General features: G+C 39.5%; 1 protein-coding gene across 1 annotated transcript; it reads left to right on the plus strand.

Moving 5' to 3' along the window:
- The first annotated feature begins 14,139 nt into the window (after positions 1 to 14,139).
- LOC120974707 (phytyl ester synthase 1, chloroplastic-like) lies at positions 14,140 to 15,582 on the plus strand. Its single transcript, XM_040401117.3, has 2 exons — positions 14,140 to 14,661; positions 15,292 to 15,582. Exons 1-2 carry the CDS (start codon positions 14,301 to 14,303, stop codon positions 15,345 to 15,347), a joined length of 417 nt encoding a protein of 138 aa, XP_040257051.1. The 5' UTR covers positions 14,140 to 14,300; the 3' UTR covers positions 15,348 to 15,582.
- The last annotated feature ends 3,235 nt before the right edge of the window (positions 15,583 to 18,817 follow it).

Consider the following 18,817-nt stretch of genomic DNA (forward strand, 5'->3'; position numbering starts at 1 on the left):
TATTTTTCGTTTTCGAGAGGCACGACTGTGCTGTCACGGAAGTAAACCCGTGCCTCCCGTAGAAGGAAAAAAGCATGTTATTTCATGCAAAAAATCGATTTGTTTGTCCAAACCTAAGAAAGAACGGGGAAAACCGAAAATCCAAGAAAAACAGAAAAAAAAACCATCTAAAAGGCCGAAAACGCGTGCGGAAAAACAAAAATTTGAGGGAGCGCCCAGAGCGTGACACGTGGCGGCGGCTGAGAGCATGCCACCAGGTGACCTTTGCGGGGGGCTCGCGATGGAGTGCTTCGTTATTGTTGTAGGCAGGCACCGAATGCGTTGCTTGATATGTAGTTTTTTCTATGGAAAAGTGTTAAAATCAATCGACTGATCTCTCTGGCGTGTAAGCCGCGTCGTTCGCGTCGCACGTGTCCTTGTGGACCCATGCGTGCACCACATGGGCCCTCATCCTTATCCCTCCCCACCTTATTCTCTTGACCTCTCCTTTTGTTTTGGTGGTTCTTCTTCCTCAGGCGCGACCGACCCTCTCCTATCTCTCACCCATTCCTCCAGCGAGCTCAGCCACCCCTCCTCCTACTTCAGCTCTCCCGGATTGATGCTCCTCTGAGCTCGTAGTTGGATGTTGTTGGTGCTGCAATGTAGTAGTCAGCGGCACTACAAGCCGGATGGGGCAACACTCCTGGTCGGCTGTCGACGCTATGATGCAACACTTGTCGGCCACCGGCGAAGCTCCGTTCAGGCGATGCAACAAGGAAGTTGCTGCCAACCCGATGGCTCCGTTGCATTGCAGTAGGGTGGCTCCATTGCAGACACTGCTGGTCCGTTTCCACTTGCAGCATGTGGTTGTCTAAGCCACTGACATGCCCGGTGACCATGGATGATGCTTTAACAAGTGTCCACCAGCGCTGCAAGGAGTGGTTTCTGGCAAGCGGGGGCAGGCGTGCTGAGACGACGGCGTTCCAGGAAGCTAGGGAACTAGTAAGGATGCAGGAAAGACACGCGAGATTGGTGATGGTCAGGCGAAGGGGGAATATTTTTTGACCTATCCAACGGTTATGGGATAGGTGATCGGACGGCTGTTAACTCGACTGATTTCTCCAATAAATCGGTCGGTTGATTTGTACCAGCCACCTTTGTCTATTTTCTCTCGTATGAGGTGCCAGGTTGCCAGCTGCCTTTGGGATTTGACAACTGTTAGAGTTGTGTCGAATATTGTGTATAAGGTAGGTTACAGTTGGGCTCTAAGTTATATTGTGTTTAGACAAGATATGGAGTCATGTCCTAATAGGATACTTGTATCCTAGACCTCTTCTATAATGATGAGGGTAGACACATGATGTAACATATGCCAACATAATAGCACAGCCACGCAGAGGGAGACGGCGGCATGTGCCTGCACCTGGGTGTTCGTTGTGTGGTATTGTGATGGTGTCACGGTGAGGAGCGTCCGTAATCAGACCCCATGGATGTAACCATGTTGGCGAATCTCGTTAACAAATCTTGGTGTCATGTGTGATTGCTTGGTCCTCAGATGATCAATGATACGCCTCAGATTAGTTCTAACAAAAACATTTCTGATGAGCTGACGGTGTGCTACGCCGTAGTAAGCGATCTTATTTTCAAAAGGGATTTCAAAAGCATGGGGCACATTGTCGCACTTCAATCCCTGGAGCATGTTGTCCTCATCTTATCAGTGGAATGAGCGGGTACTCTGCGTATAACAAGCTGCGGAGCCATGTGAGGTTAGGAACCAAGCCGAAAGTAAACTAATTGAATTCGCTACTATGGATGTGTTTGGTTGGAGGGATAGCCACCCAGGGGATAGGGATAGCCATATTTAGGATGGATACCACATGTTTGGTTCATGGACGAGGTTGGATGAGGCAGGACATGGATAACCAGATGCTCCGAGGATGCGTTTAGTTGGAGGGGTAGCCACCCAGGGGTCATGGATAGCCATATTTAGGATGGATACCACATGTTTGGTTCATGGATGAGCTTGGATGAGGCAGGACATGGATAACCAGATGCTTTGAATATTCGTGAAAAATCCGGCTGCTCGGCCGCACGAAAATCTCGCAGACATGGGAAGCAAGGCTCGTGCCCAAAGCATTCTTGCCCCCGCCCACCTCTCTAAAAGGCTTGCTCATCTCTCCAAACATCCCCAACTCTATATTTCCCCTCGTTCCCTTGAATCTCTCCTCCCCCGTGGGCGCCAACTGCTGCAAATCGAGGAGACGTTCGCAAAGGTCAGTTCATTGGCCCTCTCTTCTTCCTTTCATTTCTCTGCCGACACAGATATGCGGGGACGGTGGTGGATGCAGATGGTTGCGGCGAGGGAAGGGACTCAGATGGTTGTCGCGTCGGGATCGGACACATATGGGTGCAGAGGTGGCAGCAGCCGCAGATGGGTGCGGCGGCGGGATCAGACGTGGATGGGTGCGTTGGCAGCAGCGTTCGCAGATGGGCGTGGCGCCGGCGGTAGACGTATTTGGGCATGATGCAGTAGGGAAAAGACAATGTTGAAGTCGGAAGTGACATCCCCCTCCTCCCTTTGATTTTATGCTTTTGATGACAACCAAAACAACGTAGCTATGGGTTGTATGGACTTGTTCTTTTGATTACAACCCAAACATTGAACTATGTATGGGTTATATAACTATATAGATTTGATCTAGGATTATATGGAATGTCGAACTATGAGCTCTTTGCACTTGTGTTTTACATATGGAAATGTGGAACTATGATGTGTATTGAAGTTAACGTTTAACTTGTACTACTGATGAGTTTGTTTGGGTATGATGCTCAAGTTTCTAAATTTTTCCTTATAATTACTATTGTACATATCATGTTTGATTGCCTCATATATTGAGAAATGGGCTAACCATACCCACCCACTAGTGCAGAACCGGGCTTTAGCGCCGGTTCGTAAGGGCCTTTAGTGCCGGTTCTGCAACCGGCACTAAAGAGTGGAGACTAAAGCCCCCCCCCCTTTAGTACTGGTTCATCACGAACCGGCGCTAAAGTGCCACCACGTGGCACGAGCCAATCCCGGGTGCGTGCAGGACATTAGTACCGGTTGGTAACACCAACCGGTACTAAATGTTTGGGGGTGTTTTGGTATTATTTTTTATTTTTCCTTTAATTTTGTGTTTTCAATTTAATTTAGTGATTATTTTAGTTGTTAAATCATTAGGTGAAAGTATCGCAGATTAGTTTCGACTGGATGCATGTGGATCCTAGCTAAGTGATCAAGTATATGCCATATCCATATTATACTTGATCACCAATAATTAAGTGATCAAGTATAATATGGATATGGCATATACTTGATCACTTAACTAGGATCCATCCAGCTGAAACTAATCTGCGGTTTCTTTTATAAATGATATAATAACTCATCATCATCATCATATTAATATAAAAACTCTTGCATCATATCATCAACAACAGTAAATTAGCTAGCTAAAAATCATCATAGTCGTCATTACCACTGTTTAATCATCATAGTCATTACCGCTATCTAATCAGCACCAACACTAGCTTAAAGAAAAAACATTCACTTGTACCAGAAGCAAAGATATCATCGAGTTCAACATGGTCATCATATTATAAGCGTTCATAACACCACAAAAGCAAATCACCCTTTGAGATTAAGTTCAGGACGAAGAACACGGACATGAGAGGACAAAAGTACTAAGAGCATGAACTAGCTAAATCACTCCTGCTGCTCTCTCTCTCTCAGGTAAAATAGCATAGAACATGTATAGCTCTCCGGATTCATCATACTGGAGCATGCAGATGAACCTGTCTCCTAATCGTGGGATGCGCTTCTCATTGCTGCCCCCTAGTACTTCTCTGCTGGGATCGTTAACAATTTCGCTCCAATCTTTCACTATTAAGCATTCATCGCTGTTAGAAATCCTGAATGCACTCATGTGCAATGTAGGATATCTTGGCCATAAGCTAACCATTGACATGTGACCTTTAGTCTCGATCCACTGAGGCACAACTGTCATCGGGAGTCCCTGTTGAAGAACATCGTATAGTAATTAATATACTTAGCAATGAAAGTTTAGCAAAAAAATCATGTATGCAAAAGATGCACTGAGGACAAATAGTAAAAGTCTTACCATCTTTCGTAAATAGATGTGACAGTAGTTCAATACGATCACTATTGGTCACACGTTTTGAGTACTAACATTTCTAAGTGCAGGAAGAAAATTTGTCTTAACAGTATGAAGATCCTCAAGCCATGAAACATAATGACTTATCTCCTCGCAGTTTAGTTCAGCTCCGGGACAGTAGTAGGTCATGTCTACCAAGCGCCGGACATGTTTGCTTGAATGGAAATAAGCTGTCAATAGAAATTAGTTGTCAACTATTTTTGAATAAACAATATCAAAGACATAAATATGGTTGAGAAACTCACATAATGGTAGAACTGGAGGCGTCTTTACATCACCCCAGATGTCTCTATTACCTTCAATATCATCTTTCGGACGAATATCAAAGGTGATAACCATATCAGGCTCAAATGCATAAGCCTTGCATAGTGCTTGCCAAGTTTTGCATTCAAAATAGGTGTACGTGTCTGCATTGTATAATTTGACGTTGAAAGTATAACCATGCTTGGTCTTCAGGTAAACTCTCTTTACCTCCATAGTTTCCATAGCACTAAAACCTATCTTATCCAAGACAAAAATTCTTGCATGGGAGGGCATGCGAAGTAGAATAGTGAAAATTTAAAATTATAAGTTGAAGCAAATGAAGCATATATAAGTCATGCTTAATTACGAAAAAAGACTTGTCGTTGTGACTTACTGTATCCACTTCGAAGGTCTCATCCAGCTTGATGCTGAAGCGCCTATCAGCAACAAGGAAATTTTTGTCGCACAGGCCGCGCTGGTCTTCAAAGTATCCGCACTTAATTAAATCTTTTTCGTCGTGAGACGACATTTCCTATGTTCATATAGGTGAAACATTGAACACTTACTAGTTCTGTTAATTCAACTAATTCAACTACTTCTATTAGTTCGACTAGTTCTATTAATTCAACTAATTCAAATAAAGTAGCTAGTTCTATATAGTAATATTTTAATTAGATCATCAAATCTCAGATATCTAAATTTTCTTACTAAAAATAAACTAGTTCTATTAATTCAACTAAGAATTTACTAAAAATAAACTAGTTCTATTAATTTTCTTACCAAAATATATAAAGTAGCTATATATATAGTAATATTTTAATTAGATCATCAAATCTCATATACCTAAATTTTCTTACTAAAAATAAACTAGTTCTACTAATTCAACTAGTTCAACTAAGCATTTACTAAAAATAAACTAGTTATATTAATTCAACTAGTTCAAATCTCATATATATACCTAATTAATATCTAGCTAATTCATCTAAAATTGACATTAATATTTAACATATTTTCCATATAATTCATCTAACATTAACATTCTAACATTCTTATCTACGTAATTTATCTAACATTAATCTAAACAACAGAAAACAGAAAATAAGTAAAAATAATATGTGTGTGTGTGTCTGTGTGTGTATGTGTGTGTGTACGAGCAGGGGCGGCGGTGTACGGGCGGCGACGCTCAACGGCGATGCGACGGGGACGGCGCGACGACGAGCGGCGGGCCGGGGGCGACGGCGTGATCGAGACGGCGACGGGCGGCCGGGGCGACGGCGGTGACGGCGACGACGGGCGGCGGGGGCGGCGGGGCCTGCGAGGGCGGCGCGCGATGGGCGACGGCGCGGCGGCGATGTCGCGCGAAGTAGTTGGAGAAGAAGTGGTGGTCGATGAAACTGATTTTTTCGTAAGTGCCATATATATAGGAGGGGCCTTTAGTACCGGTTGAAGCCACCAACCGGTATTAAAGGCCAATTTTCGCGAGGCCAAGGGGCGGGAAACTGCCCCTTTAGTACCGGTTCGTGGCTCCAACCGGTACTAAAGGCCCCCCTTTAGTACCGGTTGGAGCCACGACCCGGTACTAAAGGGGTGCGATGGCGCAGGAGCGGTGCGGGCAAGTTTAGTCCCACCTCGCTAGCCGAGGGGCGCCCGCACCAGTTTAAAAGCAGGCTTCTGGGCCTAACTTCGGCGCGCTGCCCTGTGAGCCTGCTGGCCCTTCTGGGCCTATATTTGCAAACCCTAGGTCTGGCAGGCCCACTGGGCAGCGCCCCAACAATTTTTTATATAATTTTCTTCTATTTATTTCTGAGTAGTTTTTTTTGCTGTATTTAGTTTCTTTATGAATATAAAAAAATTATATAGTTTTTTCTTTGAATGATGCATACTAAACGCAAAAATAGGCTGGAGTTCAAATAAGTTTAAAAAACATTGAAGTGCCCGTGTAACAGATGAGTTCTCGTCCGAAACCCTGATACTCCGAAAGAGATTGTCCAGTTTGTACATGAGGTGCGTCCAGTTTTCGCCGTGACCCTCTCTACTCATTCGCACATGCTATGCGGGTGAAATGACGATACCATGCCAAGTTCCAACATTTTCACTCATTTTGTAGTGATTTTCAATTTCACCGTCATTTAGCTCTCTAAACAAATCGGTAAATGACTGAAAAACAACAAATGATGTCAGAACGTGTTGGAAATTGATGACGTCGCTTTGAATGGTGCGTACTGAACGCAAAAATAGGCTGGAGTTCAATTAAGTTTAAAAAACATTGAAGTGTCCGTGTAACAGATGAGTTCTCGTCCGAAGCCCTGATACTCCGAAAGAGATTGTCCAGTTTGTACACGAGGTGCGTCCAGTTTTCGCCGTGACCCTCTCTACTCTTTTGCACATACTATGCGGGTGAAATGATGATACCATGCCAAGTTCCAACATTTTCAGAGTTCATTTTGTAGTGATTTTTAATTTCACCGTCATTTAGCTCTCTAAACAAATCGGTAAATGACTGAAAAACAGCAAATGATGTCAGAACGTGTTGGAAATTGATGACGTCGCTTTGAATGGTGCGTACTGAACGCAAAAATAGTCTGGAGTTCAATTAAGTTTAAAAAACATGAAGTGTCGGTGTAACCGATGAGTTCTCGTCCGAAGCCCTGATACTCCGAAAGAGATTTCCAGTTTGTACACGAAGTGCGTCCAGTTTTTTCCGTAACCCTCTCTACTCTCTTGCACATGCTATGTGGGTGAAATGATGATACCATGCCAAGTTTCAACATTTTCAGAGTTCATTTTGTAGCGATTTTCAATTTCACGGTCATTTAGCTCTGAAAACAAATTGGTAAATGACTGAAAAACAGCAAATGATGTCAGAAAGTGTTGAAAATTGATGACGTTGCTTTGAATGGTGCCTACTGAACGCAAAAAAAGTCTGGAGTTGTAATAAGTTTAAAAAATGAAGTGCCGGTTTAACAGATGAGTTTTCGTCCGAAACCGGCCCTGATACTTTGAAAGAGATTGTCCAGTTTGTACACGAAGTGCATCCAGTTTTTGCCGTATTGTCCAATTTGTACATGAAGTGCATCCAGTTTTTGCCGTAACACAAGAAGTCCGGAGTTGTAATAAGTTATTAAAAATAAAAAAGAGGCGCAATGCTCGTTAATTAGCTTCAAGCCTTTCGGAATAGTGTAGACTGCACTGCACATAGCTCCATGCAGTCTACCCTATTCCTCAAGGCTTAAAGCTAAGCAACGTGAAGGTGAGCATTGCGCCTCTTCTTCATCCTCTCTGCACTCAGGGCTTATAAACCGCTCCTAGTGCCTCTCTCTTCGCGAGGTGGGACTAAAAAAACAGCTTAGTAAGAAACTCTAGTACCGGTTCGTGCCACGAACCGGTACTAAAGGTGCTCGTGGGGCCACAGCCTCATTAGTACCGGTTCGTGGCACGAACCGGTGCTAAAGGTTCGCCACAAACCGGTACTAAAGAGCTCCTCCCGCCTAGCCGTTGGAACCGGCACTAATGGACACATTAGTGTTGGCTCAAAATCAAACCGGCACTAATGTGCTTCACATTTGACCCTTTTTCTACTAGTGACCAACCAAACAGAAAATGGCTATCCACAACCATGATTCATCCTTCTAACCAAACAAAACATGAGCTAACCTTATCCACACAACCAAACAGAAAACATGGTGACGTAGACAACCACAAGATCAGGAATTGACGACCAAGTTACCAATTAACTTCCAAACGAACATGTCTAAGGATGTTATTGCAGATTTAGTTGTCAAGTCAAATTGAACGTGCACACTTCCATAAGATTGCAGGAAGGGCTGCATAGCTGGCAACCTGCAAAACCAATATATTTTCAAACCTTAACAAAAACTAAAACAGAAAGGTAACACAAGTCAGTAGCAGGTAAATCCTTGTAATAATCGGTGTTGCATTTGGGGGAAGCCATAAACTTAATGGCTGAAAACAGTTACCTCCTCTAAAAAAAGTTACCTCATACTGTTAAGAAAAACAGCACAAAAGTTCAGAGCTTTTTTTTACCCAACACAAGGTAGGGCTGAATACAATGTGAAACTTATTTACTAATAATTCTTCGGTGTATAAGAAAAAGACAGACCTTCCACCCATGTTATTTCAATACCCAGATCTGTTGGCTTGGCAAAGATGAATAATTTAACTATTTAAGAAATTACAAATATACTCCCAGATATATTCTCCCTGAAATATACAAGATATATACAGTTGCTTATTTGCTCGACAAATACAAAGAAATAGCCCCCATCGACATTCCAACATCATATGTCATCTCAAGTAGACCAACACACAGGGGTGGATCCAGGATTTGACCACAACTGATATGTATCACCTGCTGCGAGTGTTAAGGTTCCGATCGCCAACGCGGCTCCCAACAGGCCGGGCGTTCAATCGACTACAGGGCGCTCGCTGTGGCCTGTTTTGGGAACGTTCTGGAAGCTTCACTGCTGGTTTTGGAAGCTTCCAGGCTGTTTTTTCTTTTCTTTTGTTGTTGCTTTTTACTGGTTATTTATTTTCTGTTTTCTTTTTTTGTTTTTACTCAAAATTTAAAAAAAAATCAAATTTTAAAAAATGTTTGTGTTTATTAAAAATGTTTGTGTTTTTAGAAAATGTTTGTGATTACAAAATTTGTTCTCAACTTCAAAAATTACTTATATTTTCCAAAAAGTGATCATGATGTCAAAAATTGTTTGTGATTTAAAAAAATTGTTCACCGCATATTGAAAGAATGTTCATCGTATATTTTGTATACTAAATAAATTTCAGTGTGTATTTTTAAAAATGTTTACCACATTTAGAAAATAGTCAGTATTTGAACAAAAAGAAAATTGTTCACCGTATATTTAAAAAGTTCCATTGTACTCCTCCGATCCATATTAATTGTCGCTGATTTAGTACAATGTCGTTGCATGGCTGGATCAGAGGGAGTATATAAATAAAATGTGCATCATATATGAAATAATTGTTTGGTGTGTATTTTGTAAAATGTTCACCACATTTACAAAACTTCAGTGTGTAATCTAAAATTGTTCACGGGATATTAAAGAAGTAATTGTATATAAAGAAAATGTACATTTTATTTTAAATAATTAGTGTGTATTTTGTAAAATGTTCACCGTATTTACAAAAAACCATTGTGTAACCTAAAATTGTTCACAGGTTATTAAAATAAATAAATTGTATATAAAGAAATGTTCATCGTATATTAATAATTCTTTAGTGTGTGTTTTGTAAAACAATTCAGCTTATTCAAAAAATGTTTAGTGTGCAATTGAAATTTTTGCACCGTATATTTTTTAAAGTACATTGTACATAAATAAAATGTTCATCATATATTAAATAATTTCTCAGTGTGTATTTTGCAAAAAAGTTCACCGTATTTTAGAAATGTTCTCTCTTTCCAAAATTTCTATATGCGTGAATATTTTTTTGAATCACAATGTTTTTCTTTTTCTTTTTGCCTTTTTTAGATTAAAAGAAACAAAACACAGATCCATTAAAAAAAGAAACACACAAGCGGGAGACGTGAATGAGCAATGGCAGCAGCGCGAGCGATGCGAGGTCCCTAATGGGCTGGCCTACTACGCTAGCGATCACGAGAGGGCTGCTGCCTTGCGAGCGATGCAAGGCTTATTTCTCGCTATATGTGACGCATATCACTGCCAGGATTCGAGCAATGTAACCATGGGCAACATCACAATGTTTACTGGAAATGGGCTGGACAAGGCTTTATGGTAGAGTCAGAGCTTTATGATGGGTTGAGTCAGAATTCTTTATTTTTATGTTCTTCAATTTTTAAGTATTTAGGCTGTACTAAAATTAGTATAATGAATAGATATATGCACCAATGAATATACATTTTGGATCTTTCAGACTTAGGATCATGAATGCTATATCACGTCTATTGAGAGATAGAGTAGCGCATCGCCTAAAGCTGTTAAGAAGCAGGCCGACCCAATAGCACATGGCGGTTGAGAATGGTTCCAGTGTGTTCGGTCGCGGTTTTGCATGGGATTCTTTTCATTGTTGATTTTTTGCAGCAGCATAGTTTTATGTCCGATTCCCCTTTTTTCTTCTAGTTTTTGCTGTATTCAACTTTTTTGTTTCCCTTTTCCTTTTCCTTTTATTTTTATTTTTCCTCCATTTCTTTCTTTTTTTGTTATTGTCTTTGCTTTTACTTTTTTGATTCCCTTTTTATGTTTTTACTGTATTTTCAAAATATAAATACTTTTGAAAAATATAAAAACGTTTTTATTTGCTATGCTCTCTTTTTTTGGAACATGTCAACAGTTTTCCAAAATATGAGCAAATTGTTTATTGTGTACTAAATGTTCTTCGCTTTCTCAAATATGGTGATAGAGTTTTTTTTTAAATTGGCATGTAACTAAAAATGTTAATCCCATATTTGAAGTTATACTTATGTTTATCAAGAAACTGTCCATCATGTATTTAAAAAAATGTTTACCCATTTTTCAAAAAATATTAATCATGTATTTGAAAAATTATTTGCATTGAACCTAGAAACTATTCATCATGTACTAAAATATGTTTTTGTTTTTTTTTCAAAACAATTGACAGTGTTTTCTAAAATTTGTTCATAGTTTTATTCAAAGATGAAGGTCGTGTGTTTAAAAATATCCATCCGGTATTTTTTCAAAGATTTAATCTGATATGATACTATCTGTAGTGTAAAAAGCGCTCTTATATTATGGGACAGAGGGAGTATTTTTAAAATGTGTGGTCATATTTTTATGAATTGTATGAATTCTTAGATATACAATATATGCCAACAATTTATTCTTGCAATATGTGACCATCTTTTATTTTCTTTCCCTTGTTTTGCTTCCTTTCTATTTTCTTTTTATTATTCACCCTTTCTATATTTTTTCCTTTTTGTTTCTTTTTTATTTCTCACCTTTGTTTTTATTCATTTTAGAAAAATGTTCATATTTTTTGGAATTTTTTCCCATTTATTTAAAAAATATTGATCATGTAATTTTATAAATTTTTAGCATGTATTTTAAAAATGCATCATCGGCATGCATGCCTCGGAGGAAGGAGTCGGCTTAGGCCATGGTGGTCATGGGGCAGTGGTTGTCACTGTTGCATGGCCAATGCAAGGAAGGTCGACATGGTGGTCGGACCGTGTTGTGGCGCCGACCAGTCAGGATTTGGATTTATGTTCTTTAGGCATGAAGGCAGGTAGGAATTTTGGAATCCAGTACACTATTCTTAGCTGATATGAATTGAATGGCGTGTTCCGTAATTACCGGAACTAATGGTGGTGATTACAAGATGTTGTGATGTTCTGGAAACGTTCAAATTTCCATGTGATCGAATTGTAGAAGGTGTTAATATTTAGTTAGTACAACAGTCCAATATGGATTTTGGTTTCCCCTCCTTCGATAGTAGTGCCGCTTAGTCTCTCTAAAAATTCCAACTCCAAGTCTCCACCGGCTTGCTGTAGGCTCAAAGAAAATTCATGGACAAATGCAGAGTCTGTAGTGAGAGGGTGACCGGCTGAAAATCTCATGGCGTGTGGGTTATTTGATGTCCATATCTCTGGAGCAGAGCAGGACCAAAATGTAAGCCAGTGGCTGTGTATGATGCCACGTATGTTAGGAATAAGCTAATCGTCTTCTGGAGATTTTTCAGGGAAATAAGGAGTTGTTTTCAGTTTAGGATTGCTGAGCCTGCTACGCAAACCTGATGCGCAGGGCCGAGCTGAAAAATCTAGGGTCCCGTGCTAAAATTTAAAAAAAAATTAGGGGAGCCAAATTTGAAATTGGGGCCTACCTTTCAGTTGTGGAGCTACAAAGAAAAGGTTTGGCAAGCTAAACTAAAGAAGAGCACCAAAAATTTGAAAATGTAAACTATATATACTAGTATTTCCTAGACATAGTAAATACTCAGTAACTTTTGTTCCATCGATTACAAGATAAAAAAAATCATTTTTGAAGCAACAAGGCCAGCTCTTGCGTGCCCAGGAAATCAGAAGATAACAGAGGGTTAAGGCCAACTCTTGTACACTGAAATCACTTGATAAATGGCAGTAAAAAAGCAGGACATATACACTGAAATTTGGACAACAGATAAACTTGAATTTGGACAGCCTATGCACTGAAATTTTGGACACCAGCACTGCATTTCTAAGCCCAAGTACACTGTATCTCTTATCCTTATCCTCCAACATTGCTTTTGAGAGCAAGTGTTAGCCAACTAACTAACTACATGAAAGTTTGTCTTTTTTGTTTCTCAAATGAAACAACATATGGACCTAAAACTTTGCAGGTCAACAGAACATTAGAACTATACAATGCGTGAAAAAAACTTTCAGATTTTTTGCTCTAGCATAAATATACGAAATGAGAAAAAAAATTGAATAAAAAATATACTATTATTTCAAGTATTTATGGTGCATGAAAAATCCATAAGTTTCCCCCCACATAATAATTATAATGTTTTGTTTTCTCGCAAGTTTGAAGTTTATATGTTGTTTTAAGTTTGAAGTTTATTTGGGAGAAAAAGAAAAGAGAAAAGTACCTGCACGGATCACGATGCATAAAATGGGTGGCTAGATAAGGGGGTGTGGTGTGCCTGGGTTCAACCACAACTGTCCCTTTTTGGACAGTAAACATTGAAATTTGCACATCCATCGTTGAGGAAATCGTTAACTGGTAACTTCTCAGCTGGTTGGAGAGTACGGGATTAATAGGCTCATTTGTAAGTTTATCGTCAGTTAATCAATTAATCGGATGATTTATCAATTTATCGGCTACTCGATGACCCTACGAGTAGGTGTTAATCGGCAAGTTAAGTGGTTAATCGGATGAATTCTTGATCAGGGTGCACATCACATACACTGAGGGCTCCTTTGATTCAAATGAATTCTATAGGATTTTTGGAGGATTGAAATCCTTTGGAAATTTTCCTACGTTTGTCCTTTGATTCATATGATTGAATCCCATAGGAATTTTTTTCAATGGAATCTTTTGTACTACATTTCATAGGAAATCTAACATCCACTCCAACCTCTTTTTACAATTTCTTTGCTTTTCCCGTGAAATCAAACACTCGCTAATCCTATAGGATTCAAATGGGCATGACACTCCAATCCTATACTTTTTCTATTCCTGCGTTTTCAAAATCCTGCAAATCAAAGAGGCCTTGAATTTTGGAAAGAATGCACTGAATTTGGGACATCAACAAGGCTGAATCAGTGTCAACTGTCAACGACTAGCTGCTGACTGGGAGGAGGCCGGATTCTCGTGGCTCGTCGTGTTGGCTTCCAGCTTTGCACGCGTGGAGGAGAACCAATAAAAACATGGGGCCACCCGCGGATTAGTATTCGACCAAAGAGTTGCACAGAATGAATCCGAATAGAACTCCTCCACGCCGCCCGAGGTCGACAGAAAGCATCAGTGAGGATGCTACGTCGTTTTCTTAGCGCTCGCCGTTAAAACTTTGGATTCATCGCCGTGAGATATGCAAACGATGCGTGGGGTACCATCGGCACAGAGCGACTATTGCCATGCATTTCATGATGTCGCTAATCGATCAAGGCAGTTGGACAAATCCAAGGAAAATAGTGATCCCTCCACCGGCCGGCACTGTTGGGCCAATAGCAAACAGTAACGGTGATGGTCAAGTAAGTGACGACTCTTCGGTTAGCTGTTGTGCCTTAAAGAACCGGACGCGTAAAAATCCCATTCAGTTTGAGTAGACTCTAGTATTTCGGTTTTTACCCTCTTCACAAGCTTTTTTTTAGGGGCTCTTCACAAGCCTTTCTCTATATATTCGTTTAACTCGGTTCCTTGTATAACCAGCGCTATGAAGTTCAACCTTCTCGCCATGCCCATTGCCCCCCACACCATTCTGCGCCCCTTTTGCATCAACCCCATTGTCCGCCGTCTTGGACGGCATGCATGGTTCGGCTCCCACGCGAGCTCCGCCGAGGCAGTCAACTGGGAGAAGATGCAGGAGAGCAGCAACAGGAGGGATAAGAAGGCCGCGGAGGAAACCGGATTGAAGGCTCTGTATGATGATGGGTTCGGGAGCGTCACCATGAAGGATTACCTAGAGGCGGTTAGGAACATGCCCAAGGACGACGGTGGGCCACCACGATGGTTCTGCCCCGTTGAGTGCGGCTGGCCGGTGGTTGATAATCCACCTCTGCTGCTGTTCTTGCCAGGTTGGTCCAAGCGTTGTCATTGTTCATTGATAGTATATGATACAATGGTAGTGTTGTTCCAACTTTCGAATAATACGAACAACTCAAATTCCAAACTGGCGTCAACCGTCGAAGGATAATGGTGGGACAAATTTTATCTACTACCGGTGGTAGTTACCATTACTTCAGTTTTGTATGTTGTATATACTAGTATCTATCAAATTGGAGAGTATGTACGCGTAGTATGTAGTATATAAGAATGTTTAGGTAGTATATATACTACTTTTTAGGTAGTATGCATCGTATTTTGGGTATGCTCTTTTTTACGTATAAATATATATGTATTTTCACAAATATAAAAAAAACCATGGGTCAACTCACAATTTTTTCATGTAACTCACTTTGAAATATGTTATATATAATATATGAACATATTTATAGTGATAAAGTAGTATATATAATACAATATGGTAGTATATGAGATATATGCGGTAACTACCACTGGGTGGTAGGATGGATTTTCCCTATATATAATATATGAACATATATACATATATATATAATTCTTTGAAATGTTATGATTAGGATATTTATCTTGCCTTTCTTCTGCTGTCTGCTTAATATTGTTTTTTGTAATTGTGGGAACTGCAGGAACCGATGGTGTTGGAATGGAACTCATTTTGCACCACAAATCTTTGGGCATGTGAGTGTTCTATTCCTATGGAGAGGCCGGGGTTATCCTTCTTTCAAAAAGAAAAAAAAAGCATTCTATTACCATCCATATAGGACCATGGGGTTTCAGAGTAAACCAATCTACTCTCAACTATTTGTGTGCTAACGTTGCAGTGATTCTAGAGTAGACCATCTACTCTTAATTACTCCCTTCGTCCCAATATATAATGTATATTTTTTAATTCCTTAAGACGATGTTTTGATCAATAACTATTATAATGTTATGTGGTATAATTGATACAAAATCATTTAAAAATAAGGTCATCAATTTTGGGTCACAAAAAAATATATTAACAAAGTAATTATTGATCAAAGCTTTTATCTTTGCAAAGAAACCGCAACTTGCCTTTTGAAATAAGCAAATGTCAAATCCCACCTCCACCTGATTCCGCAATGGTCTCTCAAAATAATAATTCCACTATGCCTCATTTGGCCCACCACCACCTCTTACACCCACCATTATCTTGGACTTTGTCTAAAAAACAATATATTGGACTTGGGATTTCATCTTGTAGCTCAATGACCAAAGCCACCCAACAAATTTGAACTAGCCTCGGACTCGTTGTAGCTTCTGACGGTTCTCCAACTCGTATTACGTGCCACCACACCCTAGAGACTTGAACGACACTGACCCCACAAGCATTATTGTTGACATTGCCAATCCTGTTGCAATCCGTCCGGCAGATGTTTTACCATTGGTTAAATCAGCCCTTTTGCTTGTGTGCGATGGTTTCTCGATCCCATTCAAAACTCAGGAAATCGTCACCGTGATTAAACTGAGCTCGCCCAAGAGATTATTGATTCCTCCTCCTCTAAATCAACACAAAAAACCCAAAACCTCAAAATATCCCTAGTATGATATATCGAGATAAGCAGCCACAACAAGATGACACCGAGATTTTGTGAACATGACCACACCCCTAGGAGCCTATCAACGGATGCTAAGCCCTACATATTATTGTGCATATGCTAACCATCGGCCCTAGTATGATATATCAAGATTAGCAATCACAACAAGAAGACACCGAGATTCTATGAACATGACTACACCCCTAGGAGCCTGTCAACGGATGCTAAGCCCTACATATTATTATGCACATGCTAACCATCGGCATCTCTGGCTACCCACAATGAGACTGCAAACCACCCTACCAACTGGCTTTTTCTAAAGGGGGCAACTCCTCGTGATTACTCCAAGACATATTCCCGTATATATGACTCAATGTACACAGTGTCCAATTCCTAAATGTACCCCCTATCCACACGTTACAGTATCATGTTACAATACTACTACTTTTCTAGGTCAAACATATAAACTTGCTTGTCTGATATTTAACATATTCTCCACCCCATAAAAGGCATATTCTCCAATGGAAAGGACTATATACCAAGTTTTAATTGCATCAATTTTAGACTCCAACTCCAGCGAGTATCGCGAACTTGTTCAATTCATTAAAAAAAGTCACACTGAAAACTCTACATGATTCAGTTCTTTAATGAAAAGAGAGAGAGAATACTGATTGGTATTATTTTGCCCTACTATTGCTTGCATACTCAAATCTAAAAAATTCCTTCAAACGAGGCATTAAAATTCAATTTATTTTTCATTTTTTGTTGGCAGGGTATTTGAGGTGCGCTGCTTACACATACCAGTACACGATCGTACACCATTTGGAGGTACAAAATAGATTGCTTATATTCCAGAAAATATTATTTTCATTAGCTTGGTCTATGCCAATAGAGGCACTTCGTAGTTTACCAAATAAATATGAGAGACCAAACTGTAAACATGCGCAATTTTTTTTCTGAAACAAAGATACATGGTACCTCATGTTTATTTGCATTAAATTTAACAAAAATAATTATTCTTGAGATACTTGTAATGTATCCATACTAATATAAAACATACGATTTCTTAGAATTCACAACCTCAAAGCAGTCCATCTAACTATAGTTTAGTGACCCGTGATTGAATAAAGTTAAATACCTACAAACTGTATTATACACTAGCTCCCGTAATATATATCCTCCAAGTCTTGCGAATCAACATGGATTGTGACTTAATTAGGTTCCTCGACAATGTATTTTCCATATTAGTTTGCTCTACGCACACTGATAATAGAATGGTTTGATTGGATTTTATTGATACATTTTTATAAGACATTACATATTTTATGCTTTTCTGTCATTTTTATGATTGGCATTCCCTCTATAAATAAATACAAGGCATTTTAGAGACGTAACACAAGTCTCTAAAATGTCTTATATTTATGAATAGAGGGGGTAATATATTTGATATTTCAAACCATGATTGTCATCATATTTTTTTTTCTATTTCCATCATTTTGATGAATGTATTAGAGTGATGGTTGTATTCTTATATTATTTTATATTATTTCATAATACTTGTTGGAGCTTGAAACTTCAGTGGTGGACAAATAGTCTATTTTCATAATACTTAATTACATGGTTTTATGTTGTATGTTGTTTACTACTCGCTGCTCCACCCAACATGTTGTAGTCTTCCACCCCCCCCCCCCCCCCCCCCCCATACTTTCTTTGTTTCTTGGGACCATTTTGGTCGCCTATAACTGGTTTCCCCCCTCTATTATTCATTGAAAATCAGCGTAGATTGCCTTTTCGTAAAAATAACCTCCCCGGTCCAATGCACACGGTCATAACCAATATACCGTTGATTGATTCAAATATGTTGCACGTGCACGAGTACTAGTGTCTTCAACATTGTTACTTCTATATTGTGGAACTTAAACACTAGTGACAGGAACCACCTTCCCAAGCTTTAGAGATGAATGCTGAGTTTAAATGCATATAGGGCTACTACAAAATGTGGAAGAATGCATCAAATATGAGCAAGCTTTGTCACCAAACAGACCAATATTTGTAATTGGAGATTCTCTCGGTGGGTGCTTGGCAATTTCGGTCGCAGCTCGCAGTCCAAACAATGATTTGGTTCTTGTACTAATAAATCCAGGTAGGTGAATATTTTATCTCAGATTTAAGCTGAGATAGTACTTGCATTTCAAGTTGCAATATAATTTAGTCTGTTCTTTCAGCAATGTCATGTGCCAAAACTACCGTACAAGCAAAGTTGCCTCTTTTGGAACTAATATCAAGCAACCTTTCAGTTATACGTCCACACCTTCTAAGATGTTTGATTGGTAAATTTCTCAACTAACTATTACATCATTTCTGTAAGTAGACAATACTAGTTAGGATGGAGTGAATATTTTCAACCTTTAAAGTTGGTATATGAAATGATATTAAATTTAGAATAGTTCCTCTTTTTCTCCACCATTGTGACCTTATGGCAATGTTACCCCATTTACATTTTTTTTATTCTACCTCGTAGTGTTGACCTAGTGATAGTGGTTACCCCATTTTATTATTTTTCTCAACAAACAATACATACCCATGTGCCAGAATG

The sequence above is a fragment of the Aegilops tauschii genome, chromosome 2 (genome assembly GCF_002575655.3).
Source record: "Aegilops tauschii subsp. strangulata cultivar AL8/78 chromosome 2, Aet v6.0, whole genome shotgun sequence".
NCBI classification, from domain to species: domain Eukaryota; kingdom Viridiplantae; phylum Streptophyta; class Magnoliopsida; order Poales; family Poaceae; genus Aegilops; species Aegilops tauschii.

What these genes read in the sequence shown, in the direction of transcription:
- LOC120974707 (XM_040401117.3), top strand. Translation starts at nt 14,301, where the DNA reads ATGAAGTTCAACCTTCTCGCCATGCCCATTGCCCCCCACACCATTCTG. An exon ending in TCTGCTGCTGTTCTTGCCAG is followed by an intron (nt 14,662 to 15,291) that starts GTTGGTCCAAGC and finishes TGGGAACTGCAG; the next exon opens with GAACCGATGGTGTTGGAATG.